General features: G+C 45.1%; 1 protein-coding gene across 2 annotated transcripts in view; it reads right to left on the bottom strand.

Annotated features, from left to right (window-relative positions):
* Positions 1-23,825: 23,825 nt before the first annotated feature.
* LOC123428396 (phospholipid-transporting ATPase 3) overlaps positions 23,826-26,768 on the bottom strand; it is a 36,765-nt gene continuing 33,822 nt past the window's right edge. For both annotated transcript variants that reach the window (XM_045112594.1, XM_045112600.1), the window contains 5 exons: positions 25,420-25,641; positions 25,171-25,338; positions 24,729-25,091; positions 24,519-24,625; positions 23,826-24,391 (listed from right to left, as the gene is read on the bottom strand). In XM_045112594.1, coding sequence (XP_044968529.1) covers positions 24,079-24,391; positions 24,519-24,625; positions 24,729-25,091; positions 25,171-25,338; positions 25,420-25,641 — 1,173 coding nt within the window. In that variant the 3' untranslated portion in view covers positions 23,826-24,078. The remainder of the gene's footprint in view (positions 24,392-24,518; positions 24,626-24,728; positions 25,092-25,170; positions 25,339-25,419; positions 25,642-26,768) is intronic.

Below are 26,768 nucleotides of genomic sequence, written 5' to 3' on the forward strand. Positions count from 1 at the left end.
AGTAGGACATGCTGCAGTAACCTTAATCATGCCTGTAGTCAACATAACTAAAACTCGAGGAGGTTAAACCAAAATCACACAGAACAAGAGAGTACCTCGCTATGATACCAATTGAAAATGTGTTATATCGACTAGAGGGGGGTTAATAGGAGATTTTTAGAATTTCGTCACCGAGGAAATTCCTTTTGAGGAAATTCCTCACTGATGACTAACTTACAACGGAAATAGCAAAGGATCGGGAGTGCAAAGTATCGCTAGAGCAGTTTTTCAGGATGAAGAATATGAAAACAGTTTGCACAGTATGCAGGCACGCAGAAAATAGATGAGGATTAACTTGCATGAAGAATTTGGGGTTGAGGAATTTCAAAGAAAGTCTTCAGCAAATTCTTCAAACAGTGACAGTGAAGATCATCAACACACAATCTTAGGAATATAAAGAGTTGACGAAATAGAACCTGTTTCACAGTGAAGACAGTGGTTGATGACCCAGTTCCAACTATTGTGACAGTTGTACATCGGGTTTGGAGCGGCTTGGTATTGAAACCAAAGGACACACAGTCCCGGGACACACAGTCCCTACCGTATTCTCCTTGGGCTAAGAACATATAGTCCTCGCCCAACACTCGTGGTAAGTCTTCAGGGCAGACTTCCAAACCCTCACAAACTTGGTCACTTGGCGATCCACAATTGACTGCTTGATTGCTCTAGACCATGACGCCTAACCGTCTGGAGGATGCACAGTCCTCAAAGGTAAAAGGCTTCAGTCCCACACAGGAACAACTTCTTCAGTGATGCTCAATCACTCGGGTTTCGGTTTGTGGTTTGGTGTTTGGGGTATTTCCTCACTGATGAATTACTCTCGAAGACTCTGAGGAATTTGGGTTGCTCTTATGACAAGTGTCAGTTTCTAACGGAGCAGCCAACCAGCTAATGGTTGTGGGGGGCGGCGATTTATAGCTTGGGAGCATCCCGACATGATTTGACATTAATGCCCTTAAATAATATGACTGTTGGTGTGGATAATACCAATGATGTGGCGTGGCTATCGATAATGGTCGGGACCCTCAAATGTGAGAGTCATCATGTCTCTCATATTCCTCACTTGAGGCTTTTCGTAGGATTAGGCTTGGGTTGAGCATCATGAGGAAATTCATTTCAATGTGTTACCTCGACCCCCTTTCACAGTGCGGTGTTCCTATTACTCAAGTGTGAAGAAAATAAAACAGAAAGGATAAATCTTCATGCTTCAAAGTCTTCAGATTGATTTTCTTCAGGACACACCGAATTCCTCAATTTCAATATCTTCATGAGGAATATCAATTTCAACGCAAATTCTTCGCGATTCAATTCTTCAGCTTCATACCAATTTCTTCAACCAAAGATATACATTTTTAGGGGTCGATATTCATCGAATATTTCAAACTCCTCAGCGACTTATAGATCATGTGTACACTCTTGAACACATTAGATACTTAACCTATAAGTCTTCAAACCGCCAAAATCACTAAGGGGCACTAGATGCACTTACACATACCCATATCTACTTAAATCATGAGTGAGGGTGAGAACATAATGATAGCCACCGCGATCTTCAACGCTCATTGGACCGCGTACATCGGTATGTATTATTTCCAATAAGTTGGTTGCTCGCTCCATTGTTCAGGAGAACGGAGTCTTGGTCATCTTGCCCATGAGGCACGGTTCGCATGTGTCAAATGATTCAAAATCAAGTGACTCCAAAAGTCCATCTGTATGGAGTTTCTTCATGCGCTATACGCCGATATGACCAAGGCGGCAGTGCCACAAGTATGTGGGACTATCATTATCAACCTTACATATTTTGGTACTCACACTATGAATATGTGTAACATCATGATCGAGATTCATCAGGAATAAACCATTGACTAGCGAGGCATGACCATAAGACATACCACTCATATAAATAGAACAACCATTATTCTCAGATTCAAATGAGTACCCATCTTGCATCAAGCGAGATCCCGATACAATGTTCATGCTCAAAGTTGGTACTAAATAAAAATTATTAAGGTTTAAAACTAATCCCGGAGGTAGATGTAAAGGTAGCGTGCCGACGGCGATCACATCGACCTTGGGACCATTCCCGACGCGCATCGTCACCTCATCCTTAGCCAGTCTGCGCTTGTTCTGCAGTTCCTGTTTAGAATTGCAAATTTCAGCAACAGCACCGGTATCAAATACGCACGAGCTACTACGAGCGCTGGTAAGGTACACATCAATTACATGTTGTCACACCCTGTTTTCACTGCACTTTTACTGTAATTCAAAAATCTGAGTTTATTAAAACTTCTCCAAAATCAATGATGTGAGTGCCATGGTTGTCATTGTATGTTTGTATGCTTGATTGTGTAATAGCAAAAGACTATATTTTTATAACATAAATATTCTCAAATCCTTTTTCCTATTTCTGGTTATTTCAAAACCCTATTTCGGGTTGCACTACAAGTCCTTGATAGCAAGGAGTGCTTTCACCCAAAGTTGGTATTATGGTTCTAAAACTATTTTTGTTCACCAAAAACCATAAAATAATTATTTTATAAATTATTTTCTTATTTTATTTGCATGTCCATTTCTGAGGCCAGAAATAATATTCCTACATGGAAAAATACTTTTCTGCCTTAGAAAAATCTGAGAAAATTTGGAGATAATGAGAGGACATATATTTTCCATACATAAGACTTTCAACCCCTATTTGTATTATAAATATTTGAGTAAAACCCTGAAAACCTATTCTATCTGTTTTGGCCTTTTGAAATATTTCCAAAGGAAATATTCTCAATAAATTCCTAGAACATTCCAGTGACCTTCCTAAGCCATATTCGGTGCCCACATGAAGTTTCACCTTGATCCTATGTGGTTAGGGTCATAAAATAATTCCAAAACCCTTTTTGTCCAGTATGGAGTTAGAGCAACTCTACATAGCAAAGTTTATCCAATGGAGCTGAAACTTTGCAGGAGTGCCTAATACCTCAAATGAGGACTCCATGCCAAAAATGGGATTTGTGGGACTTGATTTGCCCACACTCCCTTTGGAAGGGACGGATCTGGACATTTAGGAGTGATTTCAAGTTTGCATAGCTAAACTTGTCTAATGGAGCCCAAACTTGGTGTAGCCTCATGTTTTTGCACCAAACCTAGTCATGTTAAGTTGCATAGCCAGTGGTGGGGTGGAACCACCCCAAACCACTGTCGAGCACCTTTTGACAGTTTGGCAAAACCCCTCTTAACCCTAGCTACACCCACTCCCTTTCTCTCAAACTCATAGATTAGGTGGCCAGCATCAATGCCCAACTCCAGTCAAGTGGCTCTTCTCTGGTTCCAAGTAGAACATCCAAATCCTCTAATCTAAGCTTCAGCCCAAGACTCACAACAACTAGTTTCCTCCCCTCCTCTGACCAGCCAATGCTCCCACGGGATTCAAACAGCTAGGCACCTCCAAGCAAGGTCCGAGGACACGCCAGACGCGTCCAAGGCGCCCCAGAGCACGCCAGCATGTCGTGGCATGCCAAAGCTGCACTCTGGGCGCGCTACAGAGAGCAACCGAGGTGGGGGCGACCTCCCACGGCTAGTTCCAACCTCCCCGCGGTCTCTCTCCTCTCCCTCGACGGCTCCTCTGCATCAGGCAGCCCCCAGGGCCCCTCCTTTCCCGCGCTGAGAGCCGGTGCGACGTGTGCCCACGCGCACCGGTAGCGGCCAGAGGAACGCGGCCACACAAGCACGCCACTCCTTGCTCCCCTCTCTCTCGCAGTAAGCTCGGAGGTCCAAAACCATGTCATGAGACCGTGGTTTCGACCTGAGCCTCTCTCTGTGCCCCCATGCATGCCACGGTGAAACCACCGAAGTTTCCCGTCCGGTGCACCGTCACGGGCCTATATAAGGCCACCCCCTCGCTCCAGCTCCCCTCACACCACTCCACCTAGACCCCAATCACCTCCCTAGCCACCACATTGAGCAAGCAGAGCCCCGGTGCTCGAGATCGACCGAGGCCCCTCCGCCTCGGAGCTCCGGTCGATCTCCGGCTACATGTCGGTTCTCGCACCCCTCTGCCCACCTACACACTCCCCGTGACCCCAAGATCATTTCCCCTCTCTTCCCCGAGTGAATCCGTGCCCGTAGCCACCACCTCCACCGTTGACCGAAACCTCTTCGTCGCGGCCACCTCGTCGTCGGTGAACCAGGACCCCCCCCCCCCCCGTCGTTGACTCGACCACCAGTAGGTAGGCGAAGACGAGCCGGACCCATTTTCGCCGTTTCTAGAGCCTGAGGACGTCGGTAGCCATGCCGGAATGATCCTCCTCCTCTCTGTCCAGAGGTAAGAGACAACCCCGACAGGTGTACCCCACCTGTCGGTGGCCCATCCTCCTCTCCCTCGCTCCCCGTAGCCGCTGACAGCAGAGGCCCGCGCGTTAGGTTCAAACCTGACGACGCGCGTGCCTGGGCAGGCTGGCTGGCTCGCCATCTGGGCCGGCCCAGCCCCAGGCAGAGTCAGGCAAGGGTTGTTGCCCTTTTTGTTTTATTTTAAAACTTTGTTTTAAAAGATTTTTATAACAAGATTTAACGAGTGAAAAATAATGATTCTTCCATTGTTAGTTTTCTAAAAATAAGGAGTATTTAATAAAACTGTTAGGCAAATTTTTACGACAACTTATCTGTTTTATAATAATTAAGGCTAATTTGGAATAGTTTTGCTTCTGTTAAATTGATTTTTAAAATATTCCATTCACTAAAACTAGAGACAAGTATTTTTAAAATAACAATATGGATTTATTAGAATTAAACAACATTTTTAAAGTGACTTTGTGATCTGTTTTTGAGTGAGCTACTTATTGCCTTTTATTTATTACGACGATAGAAACTACGTTTGACGAAGGAGTTGGACTTGAAGACCCCGAAGACCCTGGATACTTAGTTGATCAAGGCAAGCAGCCCTTTGACCATGTTTGAGCATATTTTATATTGCATGCTAGTAAAGCAAATATTTCCGTTGCATGTGATCATAAGTATCGGTAAATCATTGAAGTGATGTTACCGATGGCTCCTCCATAGCACTTGCATTTTAAGCTTGATCCTATCACGGTAATATCATGTTGACAAGTATAGCTAAGCATAAAGGTAGCATGATCATCATGGTGGTATAAATCAAAGGTTTATGAAAACCCCGTCGGGTGCCACTAATGCCCGAGGGTGATGAAGAGTTAGGTGGCCACTTTTGGTGAAGTGGTGCACCGGGTATTTTGTGTGTGTATGGTTTCGGAAATGGGAATAGATTTATGATGTGTCGACTGTCCCAACCTTACATGTGCGACCACGTTACCCCTTTATGGGACGGGGCTTTGTTGATTACTCTGGTCGGTGCTATCAAAGAGTCACATTACTAGTGGCGGGAGTGATGTGTGGTCACTCTTGTGACGTGGTCGTGCCAGGTAGGGCAACTATGTCGTTTTTACGTGTTCCGGGCACACCGTTGGTCCCCACATGGATGATATTGTCTAAAGTCGGTGCTCGTAAGACGTACATCATGTGGGCTAGGTACCAATCGAGTGGACCTCTTTGTCTAGTATCGTCACAGGAAAGGCATTGATCGGGTACTTACCTCGGGTATGTTATATACCGCGAATCATGGATGACACGGAAGTTTCCTGGATCTCGTGGGTACAGCATACAACCTCTGCGGAGTGTCAAACTATTCGAATAGCCGTGTCCATGGTCAAGGACAGTTGGGTGGTGCTGCTTAAACTACGTCCAGTTATTTCTTCATAAACCAAGTGTCTGTGAGTTTAATGGTGTTAATATGAAAGAGTTGATATGACCAAGTTTGGTGACTTGGCATATCGGGTGAACCGGAGTGTTCAGCCCTTGACAGATATATTGATATTTGTAACCTGTTCTTCTAAACAACATCTACTTATGTTGTTTATTGATGAACATGTTTATTTACAGTTAAGTTGTTATCCACCAAATACTGCATATTACTTGTTATTCTACCAATTGCATTGTTCATATCATGGGTTGTTTGCAAGTACATTCAAAAGTACTCATTGGCTTGCCACTGGTTATAGTATTGACCAGACATGGAAGGACCGGAATTTGGAGAAGAGTACGTCTTTGGAGACGGCCCTACGAACTAGGACGCTTCCCAGTCAGAATGATTGTCGGTGTAGGCTGATGGCATGGGCACCCGCTTAGCCCTAAGATTTCTGCTACTAGTTGTATCAGTGTGATTTGGTCTTATAGCCTTACCTTGTGAACTTGACCCTTCGGTCATGTGTTGTAATAATTCGGTACTTGGACGTAAGACTCTTAATATTCAGCATTTATGTGTTCGGTGAGCATTGATCTCTAGGATCACTAAGCACGTTCATTTGGCAATCTCGACTCGTAAGTCGTGGTCGCCACAGAGCTGGTATCAGAGCCATCCTGACTGTAGGAAGCCTTAGGTAGCATGGACGATAGCCGAGACGATTAGTGCACTTAGCCTTTACACTTGAGATTTTTGAAACCACCAAAAACTTTCTAACCCTCTCCTACAACCTTGTAGATGGCCGCCGTACCTGAGATGCTTCTGGAGACGGGCTTTCCCCTACTTTTGGGAGATAGCCTCGAGAAGTGTCATGTACGCTGCATGCCCATCTTGCTCTACCACGAGCACTGGGTCAACATCGACACCAAGGAATATCACATGGACATGATAGTGAAGGCTAATGACTCCCCAACTAGTTGGTTATTTGAAGAACCATAGCTGGAGGATCTGATGTTGGCAGTGGAGACAGCCACATGAGAGGCGCTCGTGCGTCTCCGCGACATCCTTCCTGAGATGGATAATGAGCCACCTACTCGTCACCTGCCTTTTATTAAGGACGGGATTGACGGGAGTTGGACACTCAACCCATCTTCAGAGGATGGGATGCCACTAAGGTTTTAGACCAACTTCAGCCTCTCCTCATACACTTTGACTCGCCTTCTGGTCAAGGAGTCGACGAAGCTTCGCCAAGAACTGCACCAAGTCAAGGACCTACTTCGCCTGGAAAATATGAAGACCCGCAAGCTCAAGAAGGAAGGAGCACCCGGAGGGCGGTCAGCCATTGCCTTTCAAGGAGGAGTACCACCGCTCGAGGCCACTCCTATTCAGAGTCGCCACCTCACCGCAGAAGAGTACACTGAGCTCCTCACTGCTTCGCCAACTAAGAGACGCCGTGATGGACCACTTCCTTCTCCCACACCTCTGAAGGAGGAAAGTACCGATGAAGACGAAGAGGAAGACCCTGCAGAACCTGCCTACGAGACCGAGAAGTCCGCCGCTTAGGAGTACGGCTTAGGCAATTAGGAGTCTTCCCCAAGCATAGTGAGTTCATGTATCGGTTCATATGAACCATGAGTGTTGTGTGAACATGTATGATGCCAGCTGCATTTCTGCCTTAGGCAACTTGTAAGCGACTACATCACTTATTTTAAATTTAATGCATTAGTTTTTTCAAAAACCTTTGTTTAAAAATCTCACACTAGCACGGCACCAACTCCCTTATTAGAGCGTCATCCCTTATGATTCCCTACCAATTCGGCATACTGACGTGTCTACTCCCCTAACAGCATGGTGATTTCAACTCACACGAGAACCTTCGGCAACCCCGGCTCTGCCTCTTCAGGCCAACAGCAGGGAATCGGAGGGGACGCCCAAGCTGAAGATCACCACGAGCAGCAGCAAGGCGATATTCCTCCGCCATCGCCTCCTCCGGAGAGCTTCACTATGGCTCAGTCCCTCCAGGCTCTCCGAGAGGAACGCCAAGCTAGTAATGCCACCATCCAACAGCTGGCTCAAGTCTTGGTGAACAATCCGCCACAGAACGGAAATGGAAACGGTCGCTCTACTCTATCCGAGTTTATGTAGACTACGCCTCCTATATTCACGGAGACGACTGAACAATTGGATGTCGATGACTGGATCCGCACTATTGAAGACCTCCTCGCGCTGGTCAAGTGCACCGATGATTGCGAGAAAGTCCTTTATGCTTCTCACTGTCTCGGAGGCACAACAAGAGCTTGGTGGGATGGGTTCCAGATCACACGAGCAGGACAAGTTATCACTTGGGCAATGTTCAAGGAAGGATTTTGCGCTACTCACATTCCACCCGGAATGATGACCATTAAGAAGCGGGAATTTCGAGCCTTAAGGCAAGGCAGCGGAACCGTCAAGGAGTATCTGCAGAAGTTTAACCTCCTGTCGAGATATGCACCAGAGGACGTCAACACTGAGGCTGCAAAACTGGAACGCTTTATGGAAGGACTACAACAGTCACTCCAATATCAACTGGTTGTTTTTGAATGTCGTGCCTTCTGCGATCTCGTTAACAAGGCCCTTATGTTGGAGGATAAGCGTCGTGCAATCGACGACACCCGTAAGCGCAAGCTGATGGGTAGTGGAGGAACGAGTAGCCCGAAGCCACACCCATGGCAGTCAGCTCCAGCAAGACCCAGTTATCAGCAGCAGCAGTATAAGGCTCCAACATTCTACCAGAACTACCAGCCTCAACAGCAATTCAACACCAAGCCAGCATTCAACCCACCGAACAACAGTGGAGTCAAGACCAACATCCTGGGACAGGTTACCTGTTTTGAATGTGGACAAACTGGGAACTATTCCAGGCAGTGCCCTAACAAGAATCCCAGCGCACCGCGCCCCAATGCGCCAGATCAAGGTCAAGGAGCACCAGGTAGGAACCAGGCTCCCCGCAACCAACAGTACCACAGTAGGGGACGTATTAATCACATCTCCGCAGAACAGGCGCAGGAAGACCCGGATTGCATTCTGGGTACGTTCCTTGTCAACTCCGCCCCAGCAATAATATTGTTTGATTGTGGTGCTTCGCATTCTTTTGTTACTCATAAGTTTGCGGAAAAATGTGGTTTGAAGCCTACCCTACTTAATGGACAGAATGGCAGTACAAACCCCGGGAGAAGTGCTAAGGACCAACCTAAGATGTAGAGGAGTTGGGATCAATATTAATGGGATAAGCTTCTCAGCACATCTCATCGTCATTAAGTCGGAAGGCTTAGAAGTAATCCTTGGTATGGATTGGTTGGCCAAGCACGAGAGCATCTTGGACTGTGCCAACAGGACTATTACCATGACAAGCGACCAAGGGGTCAAAGTCAAGTATGTCTCCGAGCCTGTATCCGCTCGAGTCCCGTAGGTTAATAGACTATCGGGAGAAGAGCTGGACCGAGTGCCGATAGTCTGTGAATACCCGGACGTCTTTCCCGATGAGCTACTAGGGATGCCTCCCTACCGAGACATTGAGTTCATCATTGAGCTCATGCCCGGGTCAAGGCCTATCTATAAGAAGCCTTATAGGATGGGATCCGAAGAGCTAGCAGAGCTGAAGAAGCAACTGGATGAGCAACTCAGGAAGGGATTCATTCGTCTGAGTGCATCACCTTGGGGATCACCTGTTCTGTTCGTGTCTAAGAAAGATGGGACTATCAGACTCTGCATCGGTTACCGTTCTCTCAATGAAGTCACGATCAAGAACAAGTACCCACTCCCCAAGATTTAATAGTTATTTGACCAGTTAAATGGAACCAAGGTATTTTCCAAGATCGATCTCTGATCTGGATATTACCAACTGAAGATCCGACCTGAAGACATGCCCAAGACTACATTTGTGACCCGATACGGTCTATACGGGTGCACTGTCATGTCTTTTGGGTTGACAAATGCCCCAGCTTACTTCATGTACCTCATGAACAAGGTCTTCATGGAATACCTGGACAAGTTTGTCGTCGTATTCATCGATGACATATTAATCTTCTCCAAGTCCGAAGAAGAGCATGAGCAACACTTGAGGTTAGTGTTGGAGAAGCTTCGGGAGCACCAACTTCATGCCAAGGTCAGCAAATGCCAATTCTGGCTGCACGAAGTTAGATTCTTGGGTCATACCATGATGGCAAGCGGATTGCGGTCGATCCTTCCAAGATTACTACGGTAACCAAGTGGCAGTCGCCAATTGATGTAAAGGAAGTCAGGAGCTTCATCGGACTCGCGGGATATTATCGCAAGTTCGTAGAGGGATTCTCCCACATCGCTTGACCCATGACTCGGCTCTTGAATAAAGGCAAGAAGTTCGAATGGACGCCGGAGTGTGAAGCAAGCTTCCATGAGTTGAAGAAGAGATTGACTACCGCCCCGGTATTGGCCACTCCAGATATCAGCAAGGAGCTTGTGATATATTGTGATGCCTCCAGAAACGGGCTCGGTGGAGTCCTAATGCAAGATGGCAGGGTCGTGGCATATCTGTCACGGCAACTGCGCCCGCATGAGGAGAACTATGCCACCCATGATCTTGAGTTGGCAGCGGTAGTGCATGCCCTGAAGACATGGCGACATTACCTTCTGGGGAAGCGATGTGAAATATACACTGACCACAAGAGTCTGAAGTATATCTTTACTCATAGGGAATTGAACATGAGGCAGCGAAGATGGTTGGAGTTAATCAAAGACTACTAGCTCAGCATTCAATACCACCCCGGTAAGGCCAATGTGGTGGTTGATGCCTTAAGCCGGAAGGCCGGCACCTTGAATGTTACGCTCAAGGAAAGGCTGCCCGTCTTGTATGAAGAAATGGAAAGCTTTGGGTTGGAGCTAGTTGAACCAGGATTCCTCGCTAACCTCGAAGTCAAACCAACGCTAGCAAACGATATCAAGGAGGCCCAGAAGGGGCACAAGAGCATTGAAGGCGTCAAGAAGAAGATCCAGGAAGGAAAGGCCCCAGAATTCTCGGTGGATGAACAAGGAGTAGTGTGGTTTGGGAAACGTTTATGCGTACCCAACAAGGCAGAACTCAAGGATTTGATCCTGTAGGAGGCCCATGACACACCCTACTCTATTCACCCCGGTGGTACCAAGATGTATCAAGACCTCCGAGAGAAATTTTGGTGGCATGGCATGAAGAGGGAAATAGCGTCTTATGTTGCCAAGTGCGACGTGTGCCAGCGAGTCAAGGCTGAACATCAACGACCTGCTCGACTTCTACAACCTCTCCAAGTGCCTGAATGGAAGTGGGACAAAGTTGACATGGACTTCATCATTGGGATGCCCAGATCAAGGAAGGGGCATAATTCCATATGGGTCATTGTCGACCACCTGACCAAGGTGGCCCATTTCATTCGAGTCAACACCACTTATGATGGAAGCTAGTTGGCTAGTCTGTATATCCATCATATAGTGAGTCTCCACGGAGTTCCCAAGGAGATTGTATCTGACTGAGGCACGCAGTTCACCTCAAGATTCTGGAAAAAGTTCCAAGAAGACCTCAGAACCAAGCTCTCTTTCAACACCGCTTTCCACCCGCAGACGGGCGGATAGACAGAGAGAGTAAATCACATGCTCAAAGATATGCTCCGCACGTGTGTCTTGTCACATGGTGCCAAATGGGAAGACTGTCTGCCGTTCGCTGAGTTCTCATACAACAACAGCTACCAGTCCAGTCTCTAGATGGCCCCATTTGAAGTGTTGTACGGACGAAAGTGCCGCACCCCGCTCAACTAGTCTGAAACCGGCGAAGGGCTGATTTTCGGGCCGGAAGTTCTGCAAGAGGCAAAAGATAAGGTGCAGCTTGTCCGAGAAAACTTGAAGGTAGCCAAGTCGTGACAGAAGAGCTATGCGGATTCTCACCGTAGGGAATTGGAGTTCAACCTTGAAGACCAGGTGTACCTTCGTGTCACACCTCTCAAGTGAACCAAGCATTTCCACATCAAGGGGAAGCTAGCTCCAAGGTCCATTGGACCTTTTAAGATCACGGCAAGGCATGGAGAAGTTGCTTACGAGTTGGAGCTACCACCAGAACTTTCAGGTGTGCACAATGTCTTCCACGTGTCACAACTCTGGACGTGTGTGCAAGTGTTGAACCATCCAAATCTTTATAAGGACATTGACCATCAGGCCATCGACCTCCAGCCAGACCTCACTTATCGTGAGAGGCCAATCCACATCTTGGATGAAGCAGAGCGTTGCACCAGAAGCCGCACCATCAAGTACTTCAAGGTTCAGTGGAGCAACCACACCGAAGCAGAAGCCACATGGGAGCATGAAGACTATCTCTCATCCGAATTTCCGTACTTTTTTAGCACCTAGCTTAGGAATCTCGGGGACGAGATTCTTGTAAGGGGGATAGGTCTGTCACACCCTGTTTTCACCTCACTTTCAATGTAACCTCAAAATATGAGTTTATTAAAACTTTTCAAAAACCAATGTTGTGAGTGTCATGATTGACATTGTATGCTTGTATGCTTGATTGAGTAGTATGTTATATACCACGAGTCGTGGATGAAACGGAAGTTTCCCGGATCTCGTGGGTACAGCGTACAACCTGTCCAGGGTGTCAAACTATTCGAATAGTCATGTCCACGGTCAAGGACAGTTGGGTGGTGCTGCTTAAACTACGTCCAGTCATTTCCCCATAAACCAATTGTGTGTGAGTTTAATGGTGTTAATATGAAAGATTTGACATGACCAAGTTTGGTGACTTGGCATATAGGGTGAACCGGAGTGTTCAGCCCTTGACAGATATATTGATATATGTAACCTGTTCTTCTAAACAACATCTAGCTTATGTTGTTTATCCATGAACATGTTTATTTACAGTTAAGTTGCTATCCACCAAATACTGCATATTACTTGTTATACCAATTGCATTGTTCATATCATGGGTTGTTTACGAGTACATTCAAAAGTACTCATTGGCTTGGTTATATTATTGACCAGACATGGAAGGACTGGAGTTTGGAGAAGAGTACGTCTTCGGAGATGGCCCTGCGAGCTAGGACGCTTCCCAGTCAGAATGCCTATTTGTGTAGGCTGATGGCATGGGCACCCGCTTAGCCCTAAGATTTCCGCTACTAGTTGTATCAGTGTGATTTGGTCTTATAGTCCCTACCTTGTGAACTTGACCCTTTGTTCATGTGTTGTAGTAATTCGGTACTTGGATGTAAGACTCTTAATATTCAGCATCTGTGTGTTCGGTGAGCATTGATCTCTGGGATCACTCAGCACGTTCATTCGGTGATCTCGACTCATAAGTCGGGGTCCCCACACATGTATATCATATATACCATGGATGTTACCGGCCTTCTTATCCGCTAAGTACTTGGGGCAGTTTCGCTTCGAGTGACCCGTTCCCTTGCAATAATAGCACTCAGTATCAGGCTTGGGTCCTTTCTTTGGCTTCTTCCCGGCAACTGGTATACAGGACGTGGCAACTGCTTTGCCGTCTTTCTTGAAGTTCTTCATCCCCTTGCCTTTCTTGAAACTGGTGGTCTTATTCACCATCAACACTTGATGTTCTTTCTTGATTTCCACCTCCGCTGATTTCAACATTGAATACAACTCCGGAATGGTTTTCTCCGTTCCTTTCATGTTGCAGTTCATCACGAAGCCCTTATAGCTTGGTGGAAGCGACTGGAGGATTCTGTCAATGACCGCATCATCTGGAAGTTCAACTCCCATCTGAGTCAAGCGGTTGTGCAACCCAGACATTCTGAGTATGTGCTCACTCACATAATTGTTCTCCTCCATCTTACAGTTGAAGAACTTGTCAGAGACTTCATATCTCTCGACCCGAGCATGAGCTTGAAAAACTAGTTTCAGCTCCTCGAACATCTCATATGCTCCATGTTCCTCAAAACGCCTTTGGAGCCCTGGTTCTAAACTGTAAAGCATGCAACACTGAACCATAGAGTGGTCATCACTTCGTGCCTGCCAGGCGTTCCTAACGTCCTGGGATGACATGGGCGTGGGAGGGTTGCCTAGAGGTGCATCAAGGACATATGCCTTCTTGGAAGCCATGAGGATGAGCTTCAAGTTACGAGCCCAATCCGCAAAATTGCTACCATCGTATTTCAGCTTGGTTTCCTCTAGGAACGCGTTGAAGTTGAGTGGGACATTTGTGTTGGCCATTGGATCTACAATATTTATAAAGACAATTTTAGACTAAGTTCATGATAATTAAGTTCATCTAATCAAATTACATAATGAACTCCCACTTAGATCGACATCCCTCTAGTCATCCAAGTGTGGCATGATCCACGTCGACTAGCCCGTGTCCGATCATCACGTGAGACGGACTAGTCCTCAATGGTGAGCATCTCCATGTTGATCGTAGCAACCATACGACTCATGTTTGACCTTTTGGTCTCCTATATTCGAGGTCATGTTTGTACATGCTAGGCTCGTCGAGTCAACCTAAGTGATTTGCGTGTGTAAACTAGCTTACACCCGTTGTATGCGAACGTTAGAATCTATCACACCAAATCATCGCATGGTGCTTCGAGACAACGAACCTTCGGAACGGTGCACACTTAGGGGAATACTTATCTCGAAATTTTAATGAGGGATCATCTTATCTTTGCTACCGTCGTTCTGCATCTTCGGGGCACCATGATCATCATCATCACCGGCATGACACCATGATCTCCATCATTGTGTCTCCGTGAAGTACTCACGCCAACTATTACTTCTACTACTATAGCTAACCGTTGGCGATAAAGTAAAGTAGTCAACATGGCGTTGCATCTCATACAATAAATCAAGACAACTCCTATGGCTCCTGTCAGTTGTCATACTAATCGACATGCAAGTCGTGAATCCTATTACAAGAACATGATCAATCTCATACATCACATATGTAACATCACCTCCTTTTGGCCATATCACATCACATGGCATATCCTCCAAAAACAAGTTAGACGTCCTCTAATTGTTGTTGCAAGTTTTACGTGGCTGGTTAGGGTTTCTAGCAAGAACGCTTCTTACCTACGTGACAGCCACAAGTTGATATGCCAATGCTATTTACCCTTCATAAGGACCCTCTTCATCGAATCCGATCCGACTAAATTGGGAGAGACATACACCCGCTAGCCACCTTATCCAACTACTGCATGTCAGTCGGTGGAACCAGTCTCGCGTAAGCGTACGTGTAAAGTCGGTCCGGGGCGCTTCATCCCACAATGTTGCTGAATCAAGATAAGACTAGTAACGGCAAGCAAATTGACAAACGAGTGCCCACAACTTTTGTATTCTACTCGTGCATAGAATCTACGCATAGAACCTTGGCTCTGATGTCACCGTTGGGGATCGTAGTAATTTCAAAAAGAAATCCTACGCCATGCAAGGATCTATCTATGGAGAAACCAGCAACGAGAGAGGTTGTAGAGCATCTTCATACCTTTGAAGATCGCTAAGCGGAAGCATTACTAGAACGCGGTTGATGGAGTCGTACTCGCAGCGATTCAGATCGAGGTGGATTCCGATCTATGCGCCGAACGTCGGCACCTCCGCGTTCAACACATGTGCAGCCCGGTGACGTATCCAATGCATTGATCCAGCAAGGATGGGGGAGAGGTTGAGGGAGAGCTCCGGCAGCATGACGGCATGGTGACGGTGGAGCTACGTGGTACTCCGGCAGAGCTTCGCTAAGCACTACGGAGGACGAGGAGGACGAGGAGTATGGTTGCACCATGGAGAGATCAATTGTATGTCTCAAAAGGGAAAAAACCTCAAGTGTATATAGGAGGAGGGAGAGGGAGGGTTGCCTTGGCCCCTCCTCCAAGGACGAGGAGTTTGGCCGAACTAGGGAGGAGTCCACCTCCCACAAGGGAGGTGGATTCCTTCTTTTTAAATCCTTTTTTCCTTATCTCTTTATCCCTAGCCGCATGGGCCATTAGGGAAAGCCTTGGCCAGCCCAATAAGGGCTGGTCCACCTCCTCTAACAGCCCATGAAGTCCTTTGGTCGTCACCCCCTCCCGGGGGTCCTCCGGCACCCTCCCGGCACACCCGGTACACTATCGATGAGCCCGAAACTTTTTCGGTGACCAAAACAGGACTTCATATATACCAATCTTTACCTCCGGACCATTTCGGAGCTCCTCGTGACTTCCGGGATCACATCCGGGACTCCGAACAACCTTCAGTCACCACGTACACTTATTCCCTATAATCTTAGCGTCATCGAACCTTAAGTGTGTAGACCCTACGAGTTTAGGAGACATGTAGACATGATCGAGACATCTCTCCGACCAATAACCAACAGCGGGGTCTGGATATCCATGTTGGTTCCCACATGTTCCACGATGATCTCATCGGCTGAACCACGATGTCAAGGATTCAATTAGTCTCGTATGCAATTCCCTTTGTCTATCAGTATGATACTTGCCCGAGATTCGATCGTCGGTATCTCTATACCTTCTTCAATCTTGTTACCGGCAAGTCTCTTTACTCATTCCATAACACATCATCCTGTGGCTAACTCCTTAGTCACACTGAGCTCAATATGATGGTGGATTACCCAGTGGGCCCAGAGATACCTCTCCGTCACACGGAGTGACAAATCCCAGTCTCGATTCGTACAACCCAACAAACACTTTCGGAGATACCTGTAGTGCACCTTTATAATCACCCAGTTGCGTTGTGAAGTTTGATACACCCAAAGCACTCCTACGGTATACGGGAGTTGCACAATCTCATGGTCTAAGGAAACGATACTTGACATTAGAAAAGCTTTAGCGGACGAACAACATGATCTAGTGCTATGCTTAGGATTGGGTCTTGTTCATCACATCATTCCCCAATGATGTGATACCGTTATCAATGACATCCAATGTCCATGATTAAGAAACCATGATCATCTATTTATCAATGAGCTAGCCAACTAGAGGCTCACTAGGGACACATTGTGATGTATATATTCACACACATGTATTACGGTTTCGGGTTAATACAATTATAGCATGAATAATATACAATTATCATGAACTGTAAATATAATAATAACAACTTTATTATTGCCTATAGGGCATATTTCCAACACAGCACTCCTCAACTGCAGACGAGTGGCCCCTCTCTGGTTCCAAGCAGATGAGCCCAAAATCCCCATTTTAGTTTCTGAAGCAAGACTGGCAGCTCCTCTCCAAGCTCTTCCTTTGACCAGCAGTGAGACCCTCGGCTCCCAAACGGCTAAGGGGCATCTAAGCCAACCCCCGGACACGCTGGATAGGGCCAAAGCGCCCCAGAGCGCGCCAGCATGTCGTGGCATGCCAAATCTGCGCTCCAGGTGCGCTACACGGCGCACCCGAGGCAAAGGAGGCTAGACCCGGCATGTTCTCACCTCCCCTCGGTGTCTCTCCGCGTATCCGACAAACCTCCTGACTCGGGGCAGCCTCAGGGCCTCTTCTCCCCCTCTCCGCTGACCAGGGCGACGCGTGCCCGCACGCGCCTGGTTCGGCCAGAAGAACGCGGCCCCGCAGCACACGCGCACTAAGCCTCCCCTCTCTCTTGTTAAGTCACTGGGGTCTCAAACCGCGTCCGGGAAACCATGGTATCGACCCCGAGCCCTCTCTCCCTCTCCAACAGTCACGGTAAAACCACCAGCGCTCCCGCGCTAGGTGCACCGTTGCTGGCCTATAAATAGGCCTCCCCCTTTGCTCCAGCACCTCACACCACTCCTCCAGTACATCAATCGAGGCCCCAACCACCCCATTTGAGCACAGAGAGCTCCGGTGCTTCGTCGATCTAGGGCTATAGGCTAGGTATCGCGCTCCTCTCACCTCCTCCGTGACTGTAGTGAGTTCACAAAGCCTCTCCACCTCTTCCCCCAGCATTTCCCTGCATGTAGCACCCAACTCCACCACCACCCATAGCACCTTCGCTGCGGCCACCTCGTCGCCAGTGACCCAGGGCCTCCCCGCCGTTCATTCAACCACCAGAAGGTAGGCGACGTTGCCACGGTGCCATTCCTGCCTCACCTGGCCTCGCGTCAGTATCGCCGACAGCGTGCCTCCTCTCCCTTTGTCCAGAGGAGGAAGACGACCCCGACAGGCATGCCCCACCTGTCGGTGGCCTGTCTCTCCCCCTCTCTCCTCTCTCTCTGTCGCTGACCGCACGGTCCCGCGCGTCAGATTAAAACCTGACGGCGCGCGCGCACCTCGGCTGCTGGTTGGCTAACCGACCGGCTGGCCAGTTGGGCCGGCCCAGCCACTGACCGAGCGAGGCCAGGGTTAAGCCCCTTTTTTCCTTTTTTTATTTTTATATTGATTCTAAATGATTTTTGTAGAATTAAGTATTTAATCAAATTTAAATATTTTTCGATCGCAAATCTTCTAAAAACGTGTATAATTTATTAGTGTTGTTGCACTATTTTTTGTAAAAACTTATACACATAACTTTGATTAAAATGTCTCGTTTAAATATTTTAGCCACTGTTATTTAGGTTTTAAAAATACCTTTTTGCATCAAAACCAGAGACAAATATTTTTAAACTATAATAAATATTTATCACAAGGATAACATTTTTAAAATGAGTTTGTGCTCTGTTTTTGAATGAGCTTCTTATTTTATTACTATTATTACGACGATAGATTCCGCGTTCGAGGAAGGAGTTGGACAAGAAGACCCCGAAGAACCGGATACCTAGTTGATCAAGGCATGCAGCCCTTTGACCATGTCTGAGAAAACATTTTCATGCATGCCAAGTTGAACACTTTATTCCGATGCATATAGTTAAGGTTATTCGGTGCACCCAGCATGGTGTTACCGATGGCTCCTCCGGAGCTATTGCATTAAGCATGACCTTACCATCTATGAGGGTCACGCTAATAATATATTGACAAGTAGACGGTAGTGCCACGCATAGTAAGAGCATGTGCATAATGATGGTAACACAGAGTTAATATCAAAGGTTTTACGACAACCCCGTCACGTGCCACTAATGCCCGAGGGTGATAATGAGATAGGTGGCCACTTGTGAAAGAAGTGGTGCACCGGGAAATGTTTTGTGTTAATGGTTTCGGAAATGGATTAGATTTATAATGTGTCGACCGTCCCAACCTTACATGTGCGACCACGATACCCCTTTATGGGACGGGGCTTTGTTGACTACTTTGGTCGGTGCTAGAAAAGAGGCCACATTACTAGTGGCGGGAGTGATATGTGGTCACTCTTGTGACGAGGTCATACCAGGTAGGTTGACTATGTTGTTTTTACGTGTTCCGGGCACACCGTTGGTCCCCCACATGGATGATACGGTCTAGAGTTGCTGCTCGTAAGACGTACATTATGTGGGCTGGGTACCAATCGAGTGGACTCTTTGTCTAGTGTCGTCAGGGGAAAGGCAATGAACGGGTACTTACCTCGGGTATGTTATATACGGCAAGTCGTGGATGACACGGAAGTTTCCCGGATCTCGTGGGTACAGCATGGAACCTCTGCAGAGTGTAAAACTATTTGAATAGTCGTGTCCACGGTCAAGGACAGTTGGGTGGTGGTGCTTAAACTACCTCCAGTCGTTTCCGCATAAACCAAGTGTGTGTGTGTGTGTGTGTGTGTGTGTGTGTGTTTAAAGATGTTGTCTCAGAAAGATGATATGACAATTTTGGTGACTTGGCATATCGGGTTAACCCAAAGTGTTCAGCCCTCAAGAGATATGTTGATATATGTAACATGTTCTTATGTTTACCATCTAGCTTATGAAGCATACCCATACAAATACTTGACCATGTTCATTTTCAATTAAAACTTGCTTTCCGTAAAGTCTGCATATTACCTTATTATCGTACCAATTCCATTATCCACATTATGGGTTGTTTGCGAGTACATTCAAAGTACTCATTAGCTTACCACTAGTTATGTTATTGACCAAACATGGAGGAACCGAAGTTTGGAGAAGAATTCGTCATCGGAGACAGACATGCGAACTAGGATGCTTCCCAGTCAAAATGCATGTTCGTGAAGGCTGACGGCATGGGCTCCCGTTTACTACCAAGATTTACGCTAGTAGTTGTATTGGTGTGATTGGCCTTATAGGCCCTACCCATGTGAGACTTGACCATGATGGTCATTTGTTGTATCAAACGATATGTTTGGATGTAAGACTCTTAGTAATCAGAATTTGTGTTTGGTGAGGATTGATCTCTGGGATCACTGAGCACGTTCATTCGGCGATCTCGACTCGTAAATCGGGCTCCCCACACAAGGAGATCGCCTACTTCATGAATATTTGCCGTGAGTGGCTAGTCCTCTATGAACGGAAGCCATGGTGGAATAGACAAGGCCACTTCTTCATGGAGCCCTTATGGGTGGAGCCCTCCGTGGACTCTCGCACCTGTTACCCTCCGTGGGTTGAAGTCTCTACTAACATGGACATACGATAGCGCCACCTATTGGAACCATGCCAAAAATCGTCGTGTCAACCTTTGCATTTGATCTCCCTACCTTACCCTCTACTTTACATTTGCATGTCATTACTTTCCACTGACAGACTCTTAGATGTGCATGTGTAGGGTGAACTTGACTAGTCATAATTGTTAAAATTGGCCCACAACTAAAATTGGGGAAAGACTAAGTTTTTATCTTGTCAAGTAGTCTAATCACCCGCCTTCAGACATACTTTCGATCATACAACAAGTCGTCGCCTCATACGTCCATGCCGGCGCTAGAGGACGACCGCAACAACGCGGCGGCCACCGACGGGCTCCCCGCGATGCAGTGATCCCCATGGGCCTCTCCACGTGCCCCCAACGACCACCGGTGATGACACACGCGTCTGTCGACGTCACCTTTTTCTCTGGCGAACCACCGGTGACAAACCCCGCGTTGAGATCTCGGTCGTCCAATCCCGGGTAGACGATCTAGATTAGATCACTTCATTTCGTGAAGGGGTACGCAACAACGACTGTCAGATATAGATCTAATGGTTCTCAAACAACAACTACACTCGGATCGGTATGGGCCAACCAAAATGTTCCACGTTGCCACTTTATCCACAACCTTATCTGTAGCTATTTCTGTTTAACCGAATTAAATGGCAATTTTGCACAAAACCTGGTTCAACTTAAAACACTTATAACTTTTACCCGTAGGTCCAAATTGAGTGATTCTTTTTATAGAACTATCCTTATGAAATATACTCCCACTCACAAAATTTAAATTTCGAAATTTATATTTTAAAAAATTTAATTCAAAAGAATGAGTTTGAATTTGACTAGGGCATAACTTGCAGTTTATAAATCCAAATTAATTGATTCTTTTTGCAAATTGAACCTAAATAAATATAGTTTCGTCTTAGCTATTGTAATCTATTTTTAAAGTAATTTATAATTAGAACTCAAATATAGTTTAAACCGTGGTAGAATTCAAATGGAAATTAAACATAATTAGGTTTTAAGTTTGAAATAAATTATTGAATAAAACAATTAGGATACACAAACTATAATGTGTACTTTATTAGATATTTTTTATTATTACTTGACTATAGGAAATTCATATAACATTTGAATTTAATTATAACATAGTTTGAATATAACTTTGAAACCTTAGGTTTAATTTGAATAAAAATATGTCAATATGGTTTAATAAAATGAATTAAACCTAGTAAATGTTTTTGAGTTATATTTGACTTTAGAGAAAATGAACTCGGATTAAAATTTAGTTTAAACATAGACATAGTTTGAAAACTATTTGAACTTAGCAAATGATCTTGGATTTATATTTTGTTAGGAAGTACTCCCTCCGTTCCTAAATATAAGTATTTTAAGAGATTTCATTAAATGTCTACATACGAAGCAAAATGAGTGAATCTATACTTTTAAATATGTCTATATACATCCGTATGTAGTCTATTAGTGAAACCTCTAAAAAGACTTATATTTAGGAACAGAGGGAGTATTAGTATTGGTCTAGGAGTTCTTATTAATCTATGTTTACTTTCCTTGCACCTCAAATCTTGTGTAATATATATATGCCCCTTGAGCTTTTAATGAAGATAAGTTGCTTTTCTAACATGGTATTAGAGCTTAGGTTATCTTTTCGACGGCCGCAACTCGCCCTCCTGATCCAATCTTCTATTATGCCGTCGTTGCCTTCTCTCGGTGGTTGTCGCTAACTTCCCTACCGCGTGGCTCTTTCCGAGCCGCTGCTACCCCTTCTACCTCGTTGCTGGACATCCCGTGCATCTGTGGCATCGTCATGTCGGGTTGTCTCGTCACCCTCCTGGTCGACGCTCTCCTCTGCTGCGGGCATGGCTCTCATCTTGCTGTAGGTCAACCTCCCGACCGCCGCTCAAATCGATCTACGCAGACGTGTCATCATGTCGCAACGCGCCTCAAAGCCAGTGCATGTACGTCCGTTCGTGGGATCCAGCCGCTTCCCGTGCAAAGCTACTTGCCTGGTCGCTGCTAGTAGGTCGTCGTCGGCTGGTCGATTTTTTTTATAACCTTTGCTACAAACAAAACGCAAATCTGACCCCAGTTTGAAAATAAGCTCAAAATTGACATCTTTAAGTGACGCCAACGTTCCTGACGTCTGGGTTGCACTGGAGACGCCAGGGACCCCAGCGTATAGCACGGGCCCAGTCGATCAGTCTGTCGTTGATCGGATGACGTGGCAAAGGGGTCAGACGCCAGGGACCCTAACGTCTGGACCAGGAACCAGACGCCAGGGTCCCTTGCGTCTCATAAGTTCAATCTAGTGCAAACCTACTGGTGTCAATTGCGCGCACCCAGTCTCATAAGTTCAATCTAGTGCAAACCTACTGGTGTCAATTGCGCGCACCCAGACGCCAGGGTCCATGTGCGTCAACATTTACATTTTCTTTCTCATATTTTCATTTAAGACTTTTTTACTATGAAATTACATATGGATTATATATTAACATACATTTAAACTTAAGAATGGTTTTATACTTGAATCATACTTGAACCATATTCGTTCATTTATCTCTCAAAACCATACTTGAACCGTACCCATTTAGTGTCATTTTTAGCCCAACCAAAACCGAACCCACTATTTTTTCCACCCAAACCAATTTAAACCAAATACATAACCATGAATTTAAACCTAGTAAATAACTATGAGTTTGTTTTAATGTACATATGATTACACAAATTGACATGTTAAGAAGCATATGAGATAAAAAATGCATAAATGTGTCTACAATAGTTTGAAAACAAAACTATGCTTGAGATACAGTCAGCACACAGCAAGAGGCAAAAAAAACATGTCCATGACTGAAAAGCTCACTAACAAGTATATTAAAACCAAATTGCTTAGCGAAAGAACAAGCAAAATTGCTTAGTGAAAGAACAAGCAAACACTTTCGATTTTCATGTGGTGTTTCCTCGTAATACATAGTTACATAGTGCATTATAGCATGCACACGGATCAAAGATACTCGTTCTCGGTCATTGTTGATTATTGCATATAACCAATGCCTAAAAATTTGTTTGAACTCATAGTTTATAACCATTAATAACCAAACCGTTTAAACCCATAACCAATTATACCTAAACTGGTTTCTCCACACACCCAAACCAAAACCAAACTAAAAAAATCTCAACCCAATAAAACCTGAACCAAGCAAACCCAAAGTAAGAACCAAACCGTTACACCCGGTTCTTAATAACCATTCTTAGGTTTACATATATTATAGTGTAGATTCATTCATTTTTACTTCATATGTACTCACTAATGAAATCTCTAGAAAGACTTATATTTATAAACGGAGGGAACACAAAGTAAATACTCACTCCTCCGGCGGACAGTTCTCACATCTTGGGATAAGGTTGGTACGCTGCTCAACAGGAAGAAGAGAGGAAAGCTGGCGCTCACGCGTTAAGAGTCAGGGAGCAAACGGAAAAAAAGGAAAACTGACATGTCAACCCAACAAGCATCAAGATCTATGCCTGGAACACACCAGCACTGCATTCATTCTGCAACAAAGCAAGATTTCATAATAAGACAAGACAAATTTCAGTAACATCCAATTCTGTAAAAATCATAAGAATTTCGCTAACTGCATTTTCCAGTTTCCACTTTGTTTAACCAAATGCCTACCTGATTCTTCAGTCATCAAGATCAATGGTCACCTACTAACATCGCTAGCATAACATATTGGGTCATTGGGTGACAAACAAGAAAAAGTGCTACAAGGCTACTTATACACAATCATGTGGTCTGTGGGCAAACGAACATGATGTACAAAACTTTACACAAATCCAGGATTAGGATCTTCCTGTTCGTTGTGGCTGCTGCCGCTGCTGCTTCATGCTGGCTCTCCTTGCGACATCCCATGACTTGTGAGGCACACAGACACCTTGCTGCGATGCAAAAAATGACTCATAACCTGGGGAATCAAAAGCAAAACCAGTGTGCTTGGAGTTCTCTCGGGGGAGCATGGAAATCGCGTAGCTTCTCGCTTCTTCAGGGCTCAAATGGCTCCTCTCTGGAAGACGTATCATACTGTATTCATGGGGGTCATCCTTGTGCATTTCTTGAACAACTTGGTAGTCATAAGGGAATAGCCATCGCTGAAGCCTGGAAAACCGACAGAGTATCAGAGACAGCACACGGTTGATTCAGCCACTTCAGTATGTAGACTGAAAGAATCAAAACCAGACGACACTGACATATAATTGTGCAAAAGGAATAGGTGGTATCTTACGATAGATATAGGAAGTCACCAAAGAGAGCGATGACCGGAACAAGAATTAGTGTGAGGTAGAAGAAAAAGGTACTCATCAGAACATAAATCACAAAATATACATTTTCCTGCAGAAGGAACACAGCATGATGTTATGCATTTATAGAAAGAATGATCATTAGGCCCAAATAGTCATCAGCAGAGAGATAGATTAGTGCATAATTCACCCACCTGTCTGTCAAATGATGTCATTATGGCAGAGTATATAAAGATAAACAGAAACCAGGCCGCTATACTGCCAGCTACACTGAAATAATGCCATCTGGTAATAGAATTGCATGACATGAGGAGGCGGAGGTTCACAGTAACCACAACACAAGTAAAGGCCATCGTGCTAACATCCCATTGTCCAAGAATCTTGCCAGATGAGCCATGACCATGCTGACTTGCAGCTGCAGTGAAGTAATAGAACACTATTGACTGGTAGAAAGCAAAGAAACCCCACACCGCTATCACTTTCCACTTGAAGAATGTATTCCTAATTCCTTCCTGGTAAAGTTGTGGGTATTTCTTTGATAGAGATGCACTCACATCCTGAAATGGTTCAGTTACATGAATGCCACAAACAGCATCATTCCAGAACTAAATGTAAAATGAATACAGGCCGCTATACCTTATCAAATAATCCAACCATAATTACGGGTAGTGCTGTGAAAATGACATTATACAGCGACTGGAACCAGTCATCATAAAACCGCTGACCAGAAAAGCCAGTTTGGAAAGTGAACCAGAACTGAGTTAGCGTAAATGTCAGATTCTTGTAGAAGAAGTACGTGATAACCTGAAACAGCAAGTGACGACATTTAGTTTTGCGAACTATAAATATATGGAAAGATACAGGCTAACGAAACCATAAGCATACCTTGCACAATCTCAAGTATGACCACCGTCCATGTACAAGAAGCAAATCAGTAAGATAACGAAATTGAGCGATGGCAAAATCACTAGCCATAACTGCTTGCATTCCTTCTTGTCCACTAATGCCAATCCCAACATGAGCGGCTTGAATCATGCTTACATCATTAGCGCCATCGCCAATGCTGAGAGTTATCTTACGAGCACCCTTCCTAACTAAGCTAGTAACCTACAAAATGTGCGTCAACATTGGTATTTTGGCATCATTTGACCAAACAGTTTAGGCAAGGAAATTAACACACAAACCAGAAATTTTGATATTACTTGTATTGGGTAACTACTAAACCAGAAACTTTGTACTTGCTTTAGTACAAAGTTGTGAAGTTAGGACACTTGGCATGTCAACAGTACAGAATTGGTTTCTGAGATCAAAACTGGAATAGCAAATGAAACCAATGTACAATGATGAGTAGCGAATCACATGCACAAACTCTTATTGTGAAGGTACAATATTGGTTATTGCCTTTAAAATGTAATAATATCAACCTCATTTTACAGCCCAAGAACCTACAAACTATCCACATATGAGTACTAAAAAACTCGTATATCCACAAATAAAGGATGGCATGCTTGAAGCAGCACAAGGTTGTGGAGGAACAACTCCACCTTACTGCTACAATGTGTACAGCACAAGTGTTGAAGGAACTACTTCAACGTGCTGTGCTAGATATCGCTCTAGAGGCGAGCGGAGGCCAATATGGCAGCAGGAGTTCAATCCAAAACTCCTGGAGCACAAGATCTAGTCCAAGATCTTAGATAGGAACAACAAATTCTATTATAGATAGTGGGTACATAATCTGGTTACAACTAGAGGTGAGGACCTCTATTTATAGGGCTTTGAGAAGCTTTCACATACTTCTACTTATAGCTGGAACACTCTAGGAAACACTATTTAGTATTCACCATTCTACTCACAGCTACTTATAACTAGAGAACTCTAGAAACAGTAGGTAGGGTAAAGAAAAAAAAATACTACACTAGAGTGGAAGTATCTAGAAGTGGCCAAACAGATCTGGCATGTGATTTTCTCTTTCTTTTTCTTCTACTATTTTTCCTCATCATTCTCCCCTGGTTGTTTGGAACTCGCCCTCGAGTTATCTTCATAGAGCGTTTCTTCTGGATGGTAGAGGGTCAAGTCCGCAACATTGAAAGTATTGGATATACCCATGTCGCTTGGAAGATCTATCACATAAGCATTATCATTTATCTTCCTCATGATAGAGAAGGGCCCATACTTTCGCTGCCTAAGCTTCCCTTTAACACCTAAAGGCAGCCTCTCTTTTCGGAGGTAGACCA

The sequence above is a fragment of the Hordeum vulgare genome, chromosome 1H (genome assembly GCF_904849725.1).
Source record: "Hordeum vulgare subsp. vulgare chromosome 1H, MorexV3_pseudomolecules_assembly, whole genome shotgun sequence".
Lineage (NCBI taxonomy): Eukaryota > Viridiplantae > Streptophyta > Magnoliopsida > Poales > Poaceae > Hordeum > Hordeum vulgare.